The 21,525-nt window shown below is 34.6% G+C and overlaps 1 protein-coding gene across 1 annotated transcript in view; it reads left to right on the top strand.

Annotated features, from left to right (window-relative positions):
• Nucleotides 1–21,525, top strand: part of LOC145333958 (uncharacterized) — a 43,259-nt gene that overhangs the window by 6,323 nt on the left and 15,411 nt on the right. Inside the window, exons 6-23 of the mRNA XM_080179217.1 lie at nt 175–12,913; nt 13,018–13,077; nt 13,148–13,216; nt 13,544–13,612; nt 13,850–13,918; nt 14,001–14,306; nt 14,451–14,540; nt 14,945–15,031; nt 16,191–16,277; nt 18,278–18,364; nt 18,605–18,691; nt 18,856–18,945; nt 19,263–19,349; nt 19,567–19,653; nt 19,856–19,942; nt 20,055–20,141; nt 21,159–21,245; nt 21,337–21,423. Of these exons, the coding sequence (XP_080035343.1) occupies nt 175–12,913; nt 13,018–13,077; nt 13,148–13,216; nt 13,544–13,612; nt 13,850–13,918; nt 14,001–14,306; nt 14,451–14,540; nt 14,945–15,031; nt 16,191–16,277; nt 18,278–18,364; nt 18,605–18,691; nt 18,856–18,945; nt 19,263–19,349; nt 19,567–19,653; nt 19,856–19,942; nt 20,055–20,141; nt 21,159–21,245; nt 21,337–21,423 (14,362 nt within the window). The remainder of the gene's footprint in view (nt 1–174; nt 12,914–13,017; nt 13,078–13,147; nt 13,217–13,543; nt 13,613–13,849; nt 13,919–14,000; nt 14,307–14,450; nt 14,541–14,944; nt 15,032–16,190; nt 16,278–18,277; nt 18,365–18,604; nt 18,692–18,855; nt 18,946–19,262; nt 19,350–19,566; nt 19,654–19,855; nt 19,943–20,054; nt 20,142–21,158; nt 21,246–21,336; nt 21,424–21,525) is intronic.

Raw genomic sequence — 21,525 nt, 5'->3', positions numbered from 1 at the left:
AACTTTGTTTTATTAATGTAACATTTACTCATCTGTAAGATTGGAGAAAGGTAGGTCGGGGGTTGTAACCTAAGAGATACACTTAATTTTTTTCTTCTGAACTAAAATTAGATAACATAAAAAACCAACTATCTAAAATATAAAATATATGCATTTTATTCTAATAAAATTCAGGCTTGGAGAGGTGATGTTAAGGAAGTTACTCCTTTTGATGGATCACATTGGCAAATTACCAACAAATGCTATAATTCCAAACTTTATAGTTGTCAGTGCCTGGACCTTGGAGTAATTCTGAGATATGCTGAAATTCCAAACCTAGAAGTATCTTTTAATGGAATTACAATACCTGAGTGTGGAAATGAACCAGATTGTGCACCGGATGTGAATAAAAACAATTGCCCATACCGCCTTGACCCAGAATCAGAACTGCTTTGTCAATTAGTAACTGAATTAAATCAACTAGCTACTAATTCTACCCCCTATCATTCCTCTTCCAATGCTGTAAATTGTCCATATCTCGATAACCCAACTAGTGCTTTCCTATTATGTAATTTGTGGTGTCAGGTACAGAGTTACCTAGGAAACACATGCACCAACACAACTACCCTAGCACCAACCACTACTGCACCCCTATGTCCCTACCTAAGCTATACCAATCAAGTTACTTTGTGTGACCTTTGGTCCAGTCTACAGTCACTAACACTTAGTACACCTGTCACACCAGCTTCACCTACACTTATTGTCTATTCAACATGTCCACATTTTGGTTTGGCTGATGCAATTTTAGCCTGTGAACTCTGGTGTCAGGTAAATCAGCTTCAGAGTAATTCTATTTGTTCTGGTGGACCTACCTGTCCCTATGAAAACTACACAGTTCCACATGATGATGAACTTTGTAAACTTTGGGCTGAAAATCTCAACTTGGAAGGGGTTGTATTTGGGTCATCTTTATCTACTCCAACTGCTGGACTTACTCCAATATACACAACTGATCCAACAGCATCTACAATAATAACTTGTAAATATGCTGCATATCCCTACAGTACTGACTATTGTGGATTGTGGTGCGAAAACCAGTTTTATATGTTTGGACAAGTTTGTGAACAATTCACTACAACATCAGGACCAACCACTGGAGTATCTAGCTCAACAACATCCTCAACATGTCCATATGAATCATATACAGATTCTGCAACACTTTGTTCACTTTGGTTGCAATTAAACAATCTTGCTAATAGTGGCAACACACCTTCAATAACTTCATCTATAGAGTATACTAACTGCCCATATTTAGTTATATCTGATTCTGTAGTTGCATGTACCCTGTGGTGTGAAATTGAACAATATACCTCAGGCACTGTGTGCACTGGAACACCTACAAGTACACAAATCATTAATGGCTCATCATCATCAACAGCTACACCTTCAACAACAACTGCTGTGTGTCCATATGAAAGTTTTCCAAGTGCATTAGTACTCTGTGCACTCTGGAATCAAATTAATTTTCTGCAAGGCAATGGTTTTACTCCTTTAATTGCAACAACAATACCTTACAGTTCATGTCCATACCTTACATTTTCTGATGGATTTCTTGCTTGTGAGCTGTGGTGTCAACTTCAAGAATTAGCTTCTCAAACACAATGTTCAGGAAGTCCAGTGTGTCCCTATGAGAACTATACATCCCCTCACAATACCAAACTGTGTGAGTTGTGGTCTGAAAATTTAAGTTTGGAAAATATCATATTTGGATCAACTTCACCATCATCTACTGATGGAATAACTCCATTATATTCAACAAATTCAGCAGAATCTGGAACAATTACTTGTGTATACAATTCTTATCCTTATTCCTCTGACTATTGTGATCTTTGGTGTGAATCCCAATTCTACAAATATGGACAAACCTGTGTGATTGAGACAACAACATCACAAGATCCATGTCCATATAATTCACATCAAGATGCTACTGACTTGTGCTACCTTTGGAATGAAATAAATAATGTTCTGGCAGGTGGTGCAACTGTAGCGCCCACTGGAACTATTCCTTACAACTCCTGTCCTTATCTAAGCAATTCAGATCCTACTTTGACATGTGAATTATGGTGTCAATTAGAAAAATTGAAAAGTGGGTATACCTGTATAGATGGACCATCTTCAGAATCAACAACAGATTTTTCATCAACTACCACAAATACACCTACAACAACAGTTGCAACATGTCCTTACGAAGAATACACAGATAATATAGTTTTGTGCTTTCTGTGGCAACAAATAGAACGTGAAAAGAATGGAGGTTCAACTATTCATTCTGTAACATTCACAGTTCCATACTCTACTTGTCCACATGTTGGCATAACGGATAACATTCTGGCCTGTGAAATGTGGTGTCAGCTTCAAGAATTTACTGCATGGGCATTGTGTTTGAATGGTCCTGTGTGCCCATATCAAAATTATACCAGCCCTTACAATGATGAGCTTTGTACCCTTTGGGCAGAAAATGTTAATATTGAAGAAAATATGTTTGGTTCTACTACGCCAAATTCACTGAATGGTATTACACCTTTATTTTCAACTGATTCATCAGCAGCTCAAATTATCAGTTGTGTTTATCGCCAAAATAGAAATATCCCTCCTTACACTGATGAGTTCTGCAGCATTTGGTGTGAAACACAATATTACAAATATGGATATATCTGTGAAGAAAATTTGCCATCAACAACTCTTGGCCCTTCAACAACAGAAACATACTGTCCATATGCAGATTTTGCTGACAGTGAAGTTTTATGCTTTTTATATGGACAACTTCAAGCTGAAAAATCTGGCAGTTCTACAATCCACTCTGTTACTTTTGAAGTACAGTATTCTGAATGTCCCCACTTAGGTCTGATAGATGGAGTATTAGCATGTGAGATGTGGTGTCAACTGCAAGAATACACAGCTTGGGCCTTTTGTACAAATGGTCCTGTTTGCCCATATGAAAACTATACAAGTCCACATAATAATGAGCTTTGTCATCTTTGGTCAGAAAATGTTAATATAGAAAACAATCTTTTTGGTTCTACAACTCCATCTTCTTTAGTAAATGTTTCTCCATTGTACTCTACTGAGTCAACTGATAACAGCACAATTCCATGTATCTATGAGTCAAGTGTAATTTACAAGATAGAATATTGTGACTTATGGTGTGAAACACAGCTCTACAAATTTGGTCAAGTATGTGAGGATTATGGCACAACAACACCTGCTAGTACAACAACAACAGAAAAGGTTTGTCCATACCTACACTATAATGAACCTGTTCTTTGCTTTCTTTGGACACAATTAGAGTCAGAAAAAAATAGTGGTTCTACAATTCACTCTGTTACATTCCCTGTTCAATACAGTGGATGTCCCCACCTTGGACTAGATGAAGCTATACTAGCTTGTGAAATGTGGTGTCAGCTTCAAGAATGGACAGCCTGGTCATATTGTCAAAATAAGCCATCTTGCCCATATGAAAGCTATACAAGTCCATATAATGATCAATTGTGTACACTGTGGGCAGAAAATCTAAATTTAGAAAGTTTACTCTTTGGATCTACAACCCCAGCTGCCATTGACAATATAACACCCTTATTTTCAACAGATTCATCAAGTCCAAGTATCATTACATGCATCTACAGGGAACAAAATTTTCCATATGCAGATGAATTTTGCAGTCTATGGTGTGAATCACAATACTATCAGTATGGTCAAATTTGTGAAGAAAATATACCAACTTCAACAAATACTCCTGACTCTACAACTTCAGGTGCATCTACAGTCATGATGCAATGTCCATATGAAGACTATACTGACAACACAGTATTATGTTTCTTATGGCAACAGATTGAATTAGAAGAAAACAGTGGCTCAACAGTTGGTTCAGTTACATTTCCAGTTGAATATACAGCTTGCCCACATGTTGATCTAACAGATGGCCTTTTAGCCTGTGAGATGTGGTGTCAATTACAAGAGTATACTGCTTGGGCATTTTGCACCAATGGTCCTATTTGTCCATATTTAAATTACACCAGTCCAGACAATGATGAATTATGTAGACTCTGGGCTGAAAATGCTAATATCAAACATAACATTTATGGCTCTACAACTCCAAGTTCATTTGAAGGCATAACACCTTTATTCACAACAGATGCTACTGCTAGTCAACTTATACAATGTATTTATGGTTCAATGAATAGAAATAACTACATTGATGAGAAATGTCAGATTTGGTGTGAGACTCAGTTTTTGAAATATGGGCAGATTTGTGAAGAGTTCTCATCTACTTCTGTTACAACAACTCAAACTACAACTGTCAAAATATGCCCATATTTAGAAAATACTGAAAGCACATTATTGTGTTTTCTGTGGAACCAGCTAGAAATAGAAAAACAAAGTGGTTCTACTATAAATACTATCACATTCTCTGTTCAATATTCATCTTGTCCTCATTTTAATCTGGTTGACAGTGTTATAGCTTGTGAAATGTGGTGTGAGCTACAAGAATGGAATGCTTGGACTTACTGTCGCAATAGACCTATATGTCCTTATGAAAATTATACAAGCCCACATAACACAGATCTGTGTGAGTTATGGACAGAAACTCAGAATTTAGAAAACCAAATATTTGGCTCATCTACACCTATTGCCTTGTCAAGTATAACTCCATTATTTACAACAGATGCAACATTAAGTAGTACAGTAACATGTGTATACAGCTCTGATCTAAGTAATATGTATGTTGCCGAATACTGTTCTATGTGGTGTAAATTACAATTCTACAAGTATGGACAAAATTGCATTGATTCTAGTACTACAACAGGACCAGCAATTGAGAGTTGCCCATACGAAAGTTATGATGACAATATTATTTTGTGCTTTTTATGGCAAAATCTAAATTCAGTGCAAGAAAATGGAGCTACCATTAGTTCTAACACATTTTCTATTCCATACACAAACTGTCCACACCTTGGTCTAACTAATGGCATTTTAGCATGTCAAATTTGGTGTCAAACTCAAGAACTTACAGCATGGACAGTCTGTACTAATTCACCATTGTGTCCTTATGATAGTTATCCAAGTCCACACAATAATGATCTTTGCAATCTTTGGGCAGAAAATATTAACCTGGAAAATACACTTTTTGGAGTAACAAACCCAAGTACAACTGATGGATTTACACCCATTCATTCTACAGATGCCACTGAGTCCATCACTGTTACTTGTATCTATGAATCATTGGAATATAGCACAGAATATTGTGATTTGTGGTGTGAAAGTCAGTTGTATAAATATGGAAAGGTTTGTGCAGTGCCTACTACCTCCACTGCGGGAGCATGTCCCTATGCTCAATATACTGACAGTGCAACTCTTTGCTCACTTTGGCAACAAATAAATATATTATCATCTCCAGGAACAGTAACCAATGCAATTGGAAACCCAGTAACAGATGCTAATGGAAATCTTGTCACTCTAAGCAACATAGCAGTTACAGATAATAATGGTATTGTTGTCACTGATAGCATTGGAAACCCAGTTACTCAAATTGTAAATAGCATTACAGATTCAAATGGAAACACAGTTACAGATTCAATTGGAAATCCTTTAACACAGCCAGCTAATGCTGTAACAGACTCTGTTGGAAATTTAGTTACTGACTCTACAGGCAACATTGTTACATCACCTATAGCTTTTGTTACAGATTCAAATGGTAACACTGTCACAGATTCTAATGGAAACCCTCTGCCTATTAATGCTGTAACAGACTCCAGTGGTATCACTGTTACTGATGTTAATGGCAACATTGTTACAGAATCTTCTACTGTACCATATTCAACCTGTCCTTACCTTTCATCACCTGATTCATCTTTAGCATGTGAACTTTGGTGTCAACTACAAGAACTTATGGGTAAGAGTTGTTCTGGTGTACCAACAACACAGCCATCTACACCAGAACCATGTCCCTATTTAAATTTACCAGACAATTCTACTTTATGTGCACTTTGGCAGCAAATAATGTGTTTAACAGGCTCAATGCCTTGTGTATTTACAGATGCTAATGGAAATATAGTTACAGATGCAAATGGTAATCCTGTAACCATCCCACAGAATGCTGTTACAAATAGCAATGGCAACACAGTAACCAATTTATTGGGAAATATTGTGACTGAAGCTGTAATTTCACTAACAGATTCAAATGGAGCCATTGTTACCAACTCAAATGGAAATCCTGTTACATATTCAGCAAATTCAGTAACAGATGCCAATGGAAATATTGTAACTAATGTAGAAGGAAATGCAGTAACAGAAGTTCCAACTCTAGTAACTGATCTGAGTGGCAATGTTATTACTGATTCCAATGGAAATGTTGTAACTTTCCCAGCTAGTGTAATTACAGATTCCAATGGAAATGTGTTGACAGATTCCAATGGTAATATTATTACTGGTGGTAATATAATAACTTATACCAATGGAAATCCAGTAACTTATGCAAATGGAAATCCGGTAACTTATGCCAATGGAAATCCAGTAACATATCCACCAAATGCAGTTACTGACTCAAATGGAAACACAGTAACTGATACTTCTGGAAATGTGGTAACAGAAGCATCTTATACAATTACTGATTCAAGTGGAAATGTTATCACTGATTCAAATAGTAACCCAGTTACAAACTCTATTAATGTCATCACAGATTCTAATGGAAATGTTGCAACAGATACTAATGGTAATCCTGTAACTCAAATTAACAGCCCAGTTACTGACTCCAATGGTAATGTTGTAACTGATTCAAATGGAAACATATTAACTCAATCAGGACAAACAATACCCTACAGTTCATGCCCTTACATTGGTAGTATAAATGAAGATATTGCTTGTCAGCTTTGGTGTCAATTGCAAGAAATATCTCTTGGTGTGACATGTTATGAAAGCACAACAACAATTTCAACTGTCACAACAGAAAATATTTGCCCATATCTTTCCTATACTGAAAGCAATATTTTGTGCTACTATTGGCAACAAATAGAGCTTTCAACACAGACAGGATCAACTATACATCAGACCACTTTCACTATTGAATATTCTGCATGTCCTAATATAAACTTAGAAAATAGTATTTTAGCATGTGAGCTATGGTGTCAGCTTCAAGAATATACCGCATGGACCAAGTGCTTAAATTCACCAACATGTCCATATGAAAATTACACTAGTCCTCATAATGAAGTTTTATGTAATCTTTGGGTGGAAAATCAAAGTTTAGAAAACATTATATTTGGAGCAACCACAACACCCACATCTCTTACAGGAATTACACCTTTGTATTCAACAGAAGCTACTCAGCCTCAACAAATATCTTGTATATATAATGCCCAAGGAAGACAAGACAATCCCTATGTTGATGAGTATTGTAGTATTTGGTGTGAAACACAGTTTTATAAGTATGGACAAACTTGTATAGACCTATCAACTTCTTCACCAGCTCCAACAACCACTGGAGTAGAAGTATGTCCATATGAAACCTATACTGATAGTGTTGTTTTGTGTTTCCTTTGGAATCAGCTGGAAATAGAAAAGATTAGTGGTTCAACTATTTATTCATTTACATTCTCAATTCCATATTCATCATGTCCACACAGTGCTTTAACAGATGGTTTGTTAGCCTGTGAAATGTGGTGTAAATTGCAGGAATACACATCATGGACTTTTTGCTCTGATGGTCCATATGCAAATTGTCCTTATGACAACTATACAAACATTGCAACATTATGTTCTCTTTGGCAGCAAATTAATGTCTTATCTTCTCCTGCCACGGTTACAGATGTAAGTGGTAACCCTGTAACAGATCCAAATGGAAACATTATCACACAGCTGTATAATGTTGTAACTAGTAACAATGGAAATGTGGTCACAGACAACAATGGCAATCTTGTAACAGAACCTGCCAATGTTATAACTGATGCAAATGGAAATGTAGTAACTGAGGCCAATGGAATTCCAGTTACAGAACAACAAAATGCTGCCACAGATTCAAATGGAAACACAGTTACAGATTTAGTTGGAAATCTGATCACTAACAGTCCTGTTTATGTAACTGACTCAAATGGGAATTCAGCAACAGACATAAATGGTAATTTGGTTACTGAACCTTTAACAATTTCTTATAATTCCTGCCCTTTTCTAAATATAATTGATGGGGAAAAAGCTTGTGAGCTTTGGTGCCAAATACAAGAACTAGAAACTGGTGTTATGTGTACAAATCTCCCTACATCACCAGAACCATGTCCTTATGAGTCTTTCACAAATAATATTGAGCTATGCACCTTATGGCAGCAAATCAATGCATTGTCAGCTCCTGTTACAGTGACTGATCAAAATGGATTTACAGTGACAGATCAAAATGGTAATACAGTAACGCAACCCTACATTGCAGTAACAGACAGCAATGGAAACCTTGTAACAGACAGTAATGGAAATCCAGTAACTCAATTAAAGAATCCAGTTACCTATTCAAACGGAAATCCAATTACATATTCAAATGGAATTCCTATAACAGATTCATATGGAAATCCTATTACACAAGTTGCAAATGCTGTGACAGACTCTAATGGTAACACTGCAACTGACCCATCAGGAAATGTTATTACAGAATCACCAAATTATGCAACTGATTCATCTGGAAATACTGCAACAGATTCAAATGGCATTGCATTAACTGAATCAGTAACTGTGTCATTCACCTCATGCCCATATATTAATTTACCTGATGGCCAAATAGCATGTGAATTATGGTGTCAACTTCAACAACTTGATTTAGGAATACAATGTGTAGGGATACCTTCAACAACAACAGCTGTACCCTGCCCATACTTGAGTTATACAGATGGGTCAACTTTATGTTCTCTATGGATCCAACTAAATACAATATCTAATCCAGAACAGGTAACAGATCAGAGTGGTAATCCTGTAACAGATGTTAATGGAAAACCAGTTACTCAAAGCTACATTGCTGTCACTGACAGTAATGGCAATATTGTGACAAATGCATATGGAAATCCTGTCACCCAGGTAGCTAATGTAATAACTGATGGAAATGGAGTTGCTGTTACAGACTCAAATGGTATTCCAATAACAGAAGTAGCCAATGCTGTCACAGACTCTAATGGAAACACAGTAACAGATATATCTGGCTTAGTTGTTACTGAATCCCCTATCTATGCAACAGATTCAAATGGAGTAACACTTACAGATAGTAGTGGTATCAAGATAACTGAACCTTCAACAATTCCTTACAGTTTGTGCCCATATGTTAGTTTAACAGATGCAGAGTTAGCTTGTACTTTTTGGTGTCAAATTCAAGAAAAAGATAATGGAGCTTTATGCACAGGGAATCCAACAACACCTACACCATGTCCATATAAATCATATACAAATAGTGATGAACTATGTTCACTTTGGCAACAAATTAATGCTCTTTCATCACCTGCTACTATAACAGATCAAAGTGGAAATCCTATAACTGAAACAAATGGAAATACAGTAACTCAAGTTTATATTGCAGTTACAGACAGTAGTGGCAATGTTGTTACAGATAACAGTGGTAATTTGGTAACACAAGCAATCAATGGAATCACAGATTCAAATGGTGTGCCTGTAACTGATTCAAATGGAAATCCTGCAACACAAATTACTAATGCTGTAACAGATTCTAATGGAATTACTGTAACAGACAATAATGGTTTTGTTGTCACTGAATCAGCCCAATTTGTAACTGATTCTAATGGAAGTACACTGACAGACTCAAATGGTATTGCAGTTACAGAGGCAGCAACTGTTCCCTACAGCTCATGTCCATATGTGAACTTACCTGACAGCAACTTGGCTTGTCAGCTTTGGTGTCAGTTGCAAGAGTTAGAATCTAGTACAATATGTACAGGATTGCCATCTACAACAACTGCTGTACCATGTCCATATCTGGGATACACTGATGAGGCTGCACTTTGTTCTCTTTGGCAACAATTAAATACACTTTCAAATCCAGGAACTGTTACAGATCAAAGTGGTAATCCTGTAACTGACTCAGTTGGAAATCCAGTAACCCAAATTTATGAAGCAATAACAGATAGCAATGGTAATGTCATCACAGATGCAATTGGAAATTTGATAACACAGCTGGCTAATGGTGTAACTGATTCAAATGGTAATCCTGTTACAAATTCAAATGGTGTTCCCGTAACAGAACCTCCAAATGCAGTAACTGATATTGTAGGTAATGTTATTACTGACTCCAATGGGGTAATCATTACACAGTCTCCAAATTTAGCCACAGATGTTAGTGGAAATACAAACACAGATGCAAGTGGAAATATGCTGACTGAACCATCAACAATCCCCCTTAGTTCTTGCCCACATATAAGTTTATCAGATGGAGTTCTTGCATGTCAGATTTGGTGTCAAATACAAGAGAAGGAGTCTGGAAGTGTGTGTATTGAAAGCTCATCATCAACATCTGCATCAACAGGAACAACTCTTAAAATATGTCCATACTTGGAGTATGTGGATAGTAGTACATTGTGCTATCTTTGGGGTCAAATAGAAGAAGAAAAGGAAAGTGGAGCTACCCTTCCACCTTCATTTAACTTTCAAATACCTTATATATATTGTCCTTTTATGGGTAGAGCAGATGAATTTTTGGCATGTAACTTGTGGTGTGAACTACAATCATACACAACATTAACTGAATGCACAAATCAACCAGTTTGTCCATATGAAAACTACACCTCTCCTCACAATGACAATCTTTGTAATCTATGGGCTGAAAATGTAAACATAGAGAATAATCTATTTGGATCCACAACACCTAATTCTCTTGCAGGAATAACTCCAATGTTTAGTACACAACCATCAGATTCAACAGTAATTGAATGTATTTATGATAGTTCTCTGTACAGTGTAGATTATTGTGAAATATGGTGTGAAACTCAATTATATAAATATGGACAAATTTGCTCTAAAGATACAACATCTACAACAACAACATCCACCACCACAACAACAACAACAACAATTACTACACCAGCAACAACCACTACAACTACAGGACCATCAACAACAACTGTTAAGACTTGTCCATATGATGATTTGATTGACAGAGATGTTCTCTGTTACCTATGGTGGCAAATTGAAACAGAGAAAGCAGGAGGTTCTACAATTCATCCTACTACATATACAATACCATATATTGCCTGTCCATATCAATCTATTACCAATAACCTATTAGCTTGTGAGTTGTGGTGTGTTTTGCATGAATATTCTGCATGGACCTATTGTACAAATAGACCAATCTGTCCTTATGAAAACTACACAAGTCCACATGATGAATCTCTATGCTTGTTATGGACTGAAAATCTGAACTTAGAAAATACAATATTTGGATCTAGTACACCTGTTTCAACAGATGGCATAACACCTCTGTATTCAACTGATGCAACAGAAGCTGGAGTTGTTGAGTGTATTTATAAAGATTCTGTATACAGTGATGAATATTGTAGCATTTGGTGTGAATCTCAATTTTACAAGTATGGCCAAATATGCAGTCAACAGACTACTTCTACAACAACTACATCAACAACTTTACCACCTTGTCCATATGCTTTATTTACAGATAGTGTTACATTGTGTTCATTATGGCAACAAATATATGGAATTAAAGAAAATTCCCTTTCTACACCTGCTGTTACATCAACAATTCCATATTCTTCATGTCCACATACTGGATCAACTGATAGTATTCTAGCATGTCAACTGTGGTGCGAGCTACAAGAACTAGAATCAGGTGCAACATGTACCAGTGGTCCAATATGCCCATATGAAAACTATACAGCACCCCACAATACAGATTTGTGTAATTTGTGGGCAGAAAACACTAATATTGAAGCAAATTTATTCAGTTCATCATCACCATTCTCTACTGACCCTCTCTACTCAACGCAATCTACTGAAACAAATGTTATCCCTTGTATTTATGACAGTTATCAGCACAGCTCTGATTATTGCAGTATTTGGTGTGAGACTCAATTTTATAAGTATGGCCAGATTTGTGAACAGTACACTACAACTCCTGAACCAACAACTACACTCCTGATATGCCCATATCTAGATTACACAGATTCTGAATTATTGTGTTATTTCTGGAATCAGATTTACAGGTCTGAGAGTAGTGGCACAACAATTCACACAAATACATATTCAATACCTTATGCTGTATGTCCCCACAGGAATGATGTAGATGGAATTCTCTTATGCCAGCTTTGGTGCCGACATTTGGAATTAACAGCATGGACTGTCTGTACTGGCACACCATCATGTCCATATGAAAATTACACAAGCCCACACAACACAGAATTATGTGAATTATGGGCTGAAAACCAAAATTTGGAAAATACAATTTTTGGAACAAGTGTAACTCCAGGAAGTACTGATGGCCTAACTGCCTTGTTTTCAACAGATGCTACAGCAAATCAAGCAGTAGCTTGTCCATATGCAGACAATATATTATCAGAGGAATATTGTGCCTTGTGGTGTGAAAATCAATTTTACAAATATGGCCAAATATGTACACAATTACCTACTACATCAAATGTGTGTCCATATGCTGGTTATTATGAAGCTGACCTTATGTGCAAACTTTATGAAAGTTTAGGGCTAGTTCAAAATGGTTATCAGGGTACTGGAACATTTACGACTGTTGGACAAACCACAAACATTGTTGTGACAGATTCTCTTGGAAATACAGTTACTAATTCCAATGGCAGCCCTGTAACACTTCCAAGTAATGTTGTGACTGACACAAATGGACAAACTGTGACAGATGCAAATGGAAATCTTATAACAGGTATTCAAAGATTTATAATTTTAAACTTTATTTATAATTTAAACTTTTTTATTAACTCATAGATTATAATTGTTAAAAAAAACTTTTCGATTATAATATTTTAGTTCAAAGCATCACATTTGCAACACCAGTAGTAACAGATTCAAATGGAAACCCAGTTTCAGGTAAAAAAAATTGTCCCTTTTATACCATACAATAAAAATGTATTAATGTGATTAAATAATGTTTTTTTAGATTCAAGTGGTAATGTTATTACACAGCTTATTCAAGTTGTTACAGATTCAAATGGTGTTGCTGCCACAGGTTAAATATTTTGAGCTTAGTTTATATTAAATTAGATTATATACATAGATATAAATTTAACTGGAATAAACCCTGATTAATTTTAAGGGGCAAAAACGACTGACTCTCTTGTTCTTATATCTCATTTTTTGTATAAAGGATAGTGTGGTAGTAGTTGGTAAAATTAGGACCTGTAGCTTTAAAGGAGTCAAATAATAGTGAATGGTGTTATACCTACCCCCTCTTTCCATCTATTAAGGTCCAGCCGAGGGTCTTATCTTTTTGGGTTAACTGTAAAGTCTAAATACATTAGAAGTAAAGAGACACAAACTGCTATTTATTACTTAGATGCTGGTGGAAATGTAATTACTCAAGAAGTGAACAGTGTAACAGATGCTGCAGGCAACCCAGCCACAGGTATAGTTATACATAAAAAAATTGAGGTGGATTTTTTTTTTAGGGTTTGGGGTGTCCCACCCACCAAGAAAATTGCTTAAAACCACCACAGGACCAGTATATATATTCCCTAAAGAGTAGAATCCAATTGGTTTAGTGGTTACTGAGACAGATAGACATCAAGCTACTTTGAATTTTAGATATATAAATTACAAAATAAATTCACTATTCTTTAATTATTGTCATATATTTTTTTAGATGTAAATGGAAATCCAATTTCATTGGTTATCAACTCTGTTACTGATTCTAATGGAAATCCTGCTACAGGTAGAGTTTTTTTTAATTTTATAAATATACCAAACATTTTTATACAAAATTGTGTATTGTTTTAAAGAGTAATTTTGTTTAGATTTGGTTGGCAACCCTGTAACAGAACAAGTAACTGTTACTGAATCAGGAAGCACAGTAACTATTACTAACTCAGCTGGAAATGTTGTAACAAATCTATTTGGTAATCCAGTAACAACTCAGTTGCCCTACTCTGGTTCATTGACTGAATCACAATGTCCCTATATTGGATTAGTAGACTGGGAACTAATATGCGACATGTGGTGTCAACTTGTTCAGTCTGTTAATGGAAATATTTGTGGAAGTTTAACACCACTAGCACCCATTTCTGTTACAGTAACTGATTCTAGTGGAAATCCTGTTACAGGTAGAAGTTTTATTCCAAATTAAATTAATGTTTTAGAACTCTTATTTCCTCTGATTGTTATCAAATCGAACATTAATAATAAACTAAAATGTAAATTTTAAAATTCTTTAAATGTTTCAAAACTTAATCTTTATATTATATCAGACCCAGGTGGAAATCCAGTAACTGAGACTATTTTACCAACCTCGGTTCAGTCTGTTCCTGTAACTGATGCAAGTGGAAATACTGTCACAGGTAGACATTCTAAATGTTAGGCTACTAAAATCAAGGTAAATCAAGTTGACAAAAACCTCACTGAAACAATCAAATATGACCTGTTCTCTTTATTGGCTATGAATATATGCAATGCTAGGTGTAAGATGCATAAATTTGTGTTTAATTCATGTATAGGTCTTATTTTAAAGAACTCACAGAAAATAATTTGTAAGTAAGAAAAGTAAGTTAGCATCAAACTTATAAAATGAGTGGACCTATTGGGACCATGTTCACAATAGGTCACAAGACATCTAGAAACTTAAAAAGTTTTTTTCTGTCACTTTAGAGGTAAGATCCATCCAAATGCCAAAGTATACAAAAATCAGAGGTATTACTTTTCTTTAATATATAAGTTATATTCATATTGCAATCTACTTGTTTAGATGCAAGTGGAAATCTAGTAACTCAGACAATAACAGCAACTGCACAAATTGTAGTTGTAACTGATTCCAGTGGAAACACTGTTACAGGTATTATATTTAGTATGTAATAATGAAAAGCATCCATGTAGAAGATATCCACATTTGTTCCTCTAAAAGCCTATAGGTTAAAAATTGCCTATAGGTTAAACAGAACATACAGGCATTTGTTTAAAAATATGTATTGTCATATGTTGATACAAAATATTTTTTTCTGAAGAGAAAGTATTCACTGCAATTTTAAATGCTATTAATTTGGAAATTAAGGGGGGGGGGTTTAATGCAACCATCTTGTAAACAATGTATAAATGGCACTTAGAATTCGAATTTCCGTCTGAAATTTGGCAAGAGTAATACTTGGTAGTTATATTTTCCCTAAATCGAATAAAAAGTTGGAAAAGCTCAGCCGTTTAGCCATTTTTTTTGGCTATTTTCGAGGCAAATAATCACGAAACCTATCTCCACATAATACTCTTTGCTGCTCCAAAACGTTTTCAAACGGTTCTAGCCCGTAGTTGCTGGTACTAGAAATCTAAAAATGTTTTTTTGTATCATTTCACATGATTTAAAGCAAAAATATGTTTCAAAAAGTTGAATCCTACGTATTTTATGGCAGATTTGCACTAAAAATATCAAAAAAACGGCTAAATGGCTGAGCCATTTACCATTACTTTTTCAACTTCTTGTTTGATACAGGGAAAATAGACTTACCAAGGATTACTCATCAAAAATTTCAGATGGAAAGATGAAAGCCTAATTCACAAAAGACATAGGTTGACCGCTGGAAATTTTAGGTCGACCTAAAGAAGCTTTAGGTTGACCGATTTTAGAAAGGCATTTGTTAGTTGACCTACAGAATAAATCAGTCGACCTCCAAAAGTAGTTTGTGAACTGGGCATAAGTGCCATTTAAACATTGATTACGAGATGGTTGCATTAACCCCCCCCCCCCCCACCCCATTTAATAATTTTTTGTTACAAAATTTATCCAAGCTCCAATAATATGATTTTAAAAAGGCTGTTCATTCTTTGTTATGTATAACATTTATCTTTTATTGGGGCACATTCTTAATCCTTAAATCTAAAATTGGGTTTAAAGGTAGTCCCATTTAGATAGGTATGTACAATAAGTGATATAGTTCAAAATTTGTATGCATGTAAAGACTACTCTTTGTCAAATTTATCCTTAAAAATAAATAATGACTGATCAGATGCAAGTGGTAATCCAGTAACTCAGACAGTAACACCAGCTGTGCAGACTGTTGTGGTAACAGATTCAAGTGGAAATGTTATCACAGGTATTAAATTCACTCATTATCATATAACCACAATGTCAAGATCATTATTTCTACCAATGCATATAACCTAAACAATGTTGATGAAATGGTATTGGTAATGAAGTAACAATAGTTACATTATTTAAAATATGTGACAACAATACTGAATGTCATATTCTTTTAATTACAACATATTTACTTACAACTTTCATTTGCCTCTTCCAAATTTTTCAGTGCAGGTTAGATATTAAATCAATATCAAGTATATCAAATTTGAGTGACATTCATGAGGTCGAACATAACTACAAAGATTGCCTATAGCCCAGTTCACAAACGACAAGGGTTGACCTCTAGAAATTTTAGGTCGAATTATAGAAGCTTTAGGTTGACCAATTTTATAAAGATATTTGTGGGTTGTACTTGTGTAGGTTGACCTACAGAAACTTTAAAAGTTATTTGTGAACTGGGCATAATTCTAAATATTTTTTTAAAAATCGTTTTGAGAAAAATATGATGTTTTTGGTTGTGTTAGTTAAAAAGTTTGTTTTGTGTAAACAGTGAAAAAAATTTATAAAGAACCAAGGAAATCTTCAGCAAAACCCTTATATCTTATCCCTGCTTCCATGTTTGTATAATACATTTGAGAAATGTTTTTATGTAGATTTTAAAAATGATGTTGGTTTTTAGTAGCGAAGCTACTCTATAATTCACGTTGTCTGTCCGTCAGTCAGTACGTCTATAACGCTATGGGGGAAATGGGATTTACTCAGCTCTTATTAAAGATAGAATGCTGAAATTTTTGACAACATTCCTATAATTAAGGAGCACAATTATGTATAAAATGGCGGTAGGGCCGCTTTTTAGCAGGTTTTAGGCTATTTTTATATTTTTCACATTTTTCTTCATATCTTCAGTGTTTATAGTCCGATTTTCAAAATTTTTTCAGTTATAGATATCAAAATTAAATTTCCCATCGCTTAATGAAAACAATCATGACAGCCAGACTGCCTTTTAGCAGGTTTTAGGCTATTTTTATATTTTTCACATTATTCTCCATATCTTCAGTGTTTTTGGTCTGATTTTCAAAAAATTTTCAGTTACAGATATCAAAATTAAGTGTTAAAATTGTACTTAAAAATGTGTAAGTGTAAATATCCTGTATAGAAAACTTTTTAGTAGCAAAGCTACTCTATAATTCACTTTGTCTGTCCGTCAGTCAGTCAGTAACGCTATGGGGGAAACTTGATTTTCTCGGCTCCTATTAGAGATAGACAGCTGAAATTTTTAGTGAAGATTACTATGACTTGTGCGCATCTAATCTATACATTGTTTTGTCCATCTGTCTATTAATTAGGGTGCTAGATCGATTCCTAGATTTTTACGTTTTTGCAATTTTCTCAATTCCTGTTCAAGATGAATGGCTGGAATTTTCAGGGATTAAAAAAATTCAAATTCTACATATTTCCATTAAGTTTTAATAAGATGCCTTTATCGGTTTGGGTGCTAGATCGATTCCTAGTTTTTAGGTTTTCTTGATTTTTTCGATCCCTATACAATATAGACAGCTGAAAATGTCAGGGATTGAATAATTTTAAACTCTACATATTTCCATCAAGTTTTATTACGATACCCTTATTAGTTGGGGTGATAGATCGATTCCTATTTTTTAAAGTTTTTGTGATTTTCTTAACTCCTGTTCAAGATAAACGGGTGGAATTTTTATTGATTAAAATAGTCATTATTCTACATATTTTGATCAAGTTTTATAAAGACTTACTATTGGCTGGGTGCTGAAACAAATATTGATTTTTACGTTTTTCTTATTAGCTTAATGCTTCAAAAGACCATCATACATTTTTAAAAGGTTTCGTGATTTTATTATTGATGCTTTTTATAACATATTCCATAGATCATTTTTTCTAGATGTCTATTCATAATTTTTGAGCTTTGGTACTTATGGATGTTGTCATCCTTGTTATAAACTCATTTATGGAACTCTTTATATATCATTCAATACACAGATGCAAGTGGAAACCCTGTAACTGAGGTATTAACAAGTACAGCAGAATCAATCACAATAACAGATTCCAGTGGAAATCCAGTTACAGGTAAAACATAGCTAGTGGATTTTGTAAACAGTCCGACTTTACAATTGTACTAATCTAATAAGCATGTCACAAAATATAAACATAATTGGCATGTCTAATTTAAAAGGTAAAGAAATTTTTATCTTAACTACTAAAACTCTATTAAAAGTTTATAATATCTTAATAAGTTCTTCAATACTAATAAAGGTAACTTTCATTAATACATGTAAACCATTCATACTTCCAATTCAAATCTAATAGATGCGAGTGGAAATCCAGTAACTCAGACTATAACACCAACTATACTAACTGTGATCATAACTGATTCTAGTGGAAATACTGTAACAGGTTAATTATTTTAGAGTAATAATATAGAGTTTAATAACAACACTGTAAAAAAGCTAATAATTTATTATCTCAATTAATTTACAGTAATTATACAAAGGTATTTATGATATAAAAAATGCAATTCTTTACAATATATTAACACATACGGAATTTTCACTTATTAGACGCAAGTGGAAATCCAGTAACCCAAACAGTAACACCCACTGTTGTGCAAAATGTGGTTGTTACTGATGCAAGTGGAAATACAGTCACAGGTAAACGAACTAATGTATGTTCACTGGTTAGTCATTTAAAAAGGACAAGCAACCGATTAAGGAGGCAATCACTTCTCTCATAAAAAAAAATATGGCATTTCCACACTTTTTAGTTTCATCTTTAACAATAGAATAAGGATCAAAAGACTGTTACAATAGATCTCATCCCAAAATTTATATTTTTTTAATATTATTAATTGAGGTCTTTTGACAAATTCAAGAAGGTGTATAAAGCCATATTGTAATATATATTTTTTCTTTACTGGGACGAATTAAATATGAAAGTTGTCCATTTAGTAAAAATAAGTGAACTTTAGATGCAAGTGGTAATCCTGTAACTGCCACAGCCCCTACCACAGTTGAAACTGTTGTTGTAACAGATGCTAGTGGAAGCACTGTTACTGGTAAGATATTTTACTGATGTATATTGTTTAATTCTAAACTTCATGGCTTATTAATTCAGAAAACAGGGGTTGAATAAATATCAATGAGATTGCTTCTCCTTCTAAAAAAAATATTAATACTCAAATCAATAGTATGCACATGGATTGGTCAGGTGTGTTTTACCTTTGAGAGCAGTATTTACAATAAAGTACATGTTGTAAAAGAAGTGAACTTTAGATGCAAGTGGTAATCCTGTTACTGCTACAGTCCCAACTACAGTTAAAACTGTTGTTGTTACAGATGCAAGTGGAAGCACTGTTACTGGTAAGATATTTAACTGATAAATTTTGAGCATTTCTTATCTTCATGGCTTAATAATGCAGAAAACAAGGTTTGCATAAAAATTAATGAAATTGCTTCTTCTAAAACAATATTGATACTCCAAAACATGGATTAGTCAGGTTTGAATAAACTTTAAGAGTCACATTTCCAAAACTGTACATATGGTAAATGAAGTGAATTTTAGATGCAAGTGGTAATCCTGTTACTGCAACAGTTCCTACCACTGTTAAAACTGTTGTTGTTACAGATGCAAGTGGAAGCACTGTTACTGGTAAGATATGACCATGTTTTTATTTAAATTTACATTTGGGATATACTTCTTTTATAAAAAAAATATTGGTTTCAAATCTAAAAAATCATTATAAGATCATTTTCATTTTCAGATGCAAGTGGTAATCCTATAACTGCCACAGTTCCTACCACAGTTGAAACTGTTGTTGTTACAGATGCTAGTGGAAGCACTGTTACTGGTAATTTTTTGAAAGATTCATATACTACAATTATATTTTATAATTTAGCAGTTATTCCTCATGAACTTCTTTATCATTTTAACCCTTAACGGTCGGGGGGGGGGCGTTGAACGCCCCCCCATCCGGTTTTTTCTATCTCATTTTCTGTGTTTGAAAGATAAAGAGCCCAAACTGCTTGACTTTTTAAGTATGGGTATGACACATAACTGAGAGTTGGAATTTTTTGAATATCTCCATCCTGGCGGGCACAAGATGCCAGCAAACCTGGCAGGGTCATCCAGGTAAAGAGCAAAAATATGTTTTTGACTATAACAAAGCATTTTATCATACCAAATTACTAAAAATCCTCTAGTAGTACATCCTTATATGAAATACAGGTGTTCAAGTCACTTCCAGGTTCCAGGTATGATCCTGCAGGTCCTGATCCTCCAGGTCTCCAGAAATCTTTAAAAGGCTCCTGTGGCCGCAATTTTTGATCTAGAGACTTCAAATTTTAAACTTAAGCTTTTCTGACATGTCTACATAAAGTATTAAAATTTCATGAAGATCCGCCGCCGTTTTCCCGCCGACCGCCGACTGTGGCGGCTGGCAGCTGCCAAGTACAGCTGCGGCCGCTGAAATTTATATTTTGATATTTCTAATGTAAAATTTACATAAAGATAAACATTTTCTGGAAAAAAAATTTTCTTCTAGCTTCAAAAATAAGAAAAATACAGCCGTTTGAAATTTTTAAGTAAAAAAAGACCTAAAAACAAAGGTTGTTAAATAAAAGGGTGAAGGAAGCGAAAATTGACTTAGACCTATAAAAGGTCGGAAATTCATTATCAAACAGGGGACTTGCACAAAAAAATTTAGCCCTCTAGCTCTAATAGGAACTGAGATTTTAAGGGGGGGCGTTGAACGCCCCCCCCCCGACCGATTAAGGTGCGGCTAGGGGCCCGACTGTAAAGGGTTAAATGGATTTTTAGATTTTTATTTTACAATTAAAGGTTTATTATTTGAAAATCCTTTTTTTAGATGCAAGTGGTAATCCTGTAACTGCCACAGTCCCTACCACTGTTGAAACTATTGTTGTTACAGATGCAAGTGGAAGCACTGTAACTGGTAGGCTATTGACATATTTAAATCTTAAGTTTAAAATATTCCTGTAATTTTCCTTTTTCTATCATATTTTTCAATAATGTATTTTCTTTAGATGCAAGTGGTAATCCTGTAACTGCTACAGTCCCTACCACTGTTGAAACTGTTGTTGTTACAGATGCAAGTGGAAACACTGTTACTGGTAAAGTTTTATATCTTAAAATTCCATAATACCAGTTCATTATCATAAACCCATTTGACATTTGTCCACATAATACATTTACCAAACATAGATTTTATAAAA

The sequence above is a fragment of the Acartia tonsa genome, chromosome 12, assembly GCF_053477335.1.
Source record: "Acartia tonsa isolate MP-2025a chromosome 12, ASM5347733v1, whole genome shotgun sequence".
Taxonomy (NCBI): domain Eukaryota; kingdom Metazoa; phylum Arthropoda; class Copepoda; order Calanoida; family Acartiidae; genus Acartia; species Acartia tonsa.
Note: the sequence above shows the minus strand (reverse complement) of the source record. Positions and strands in the feature narration are given on the sequence as shown.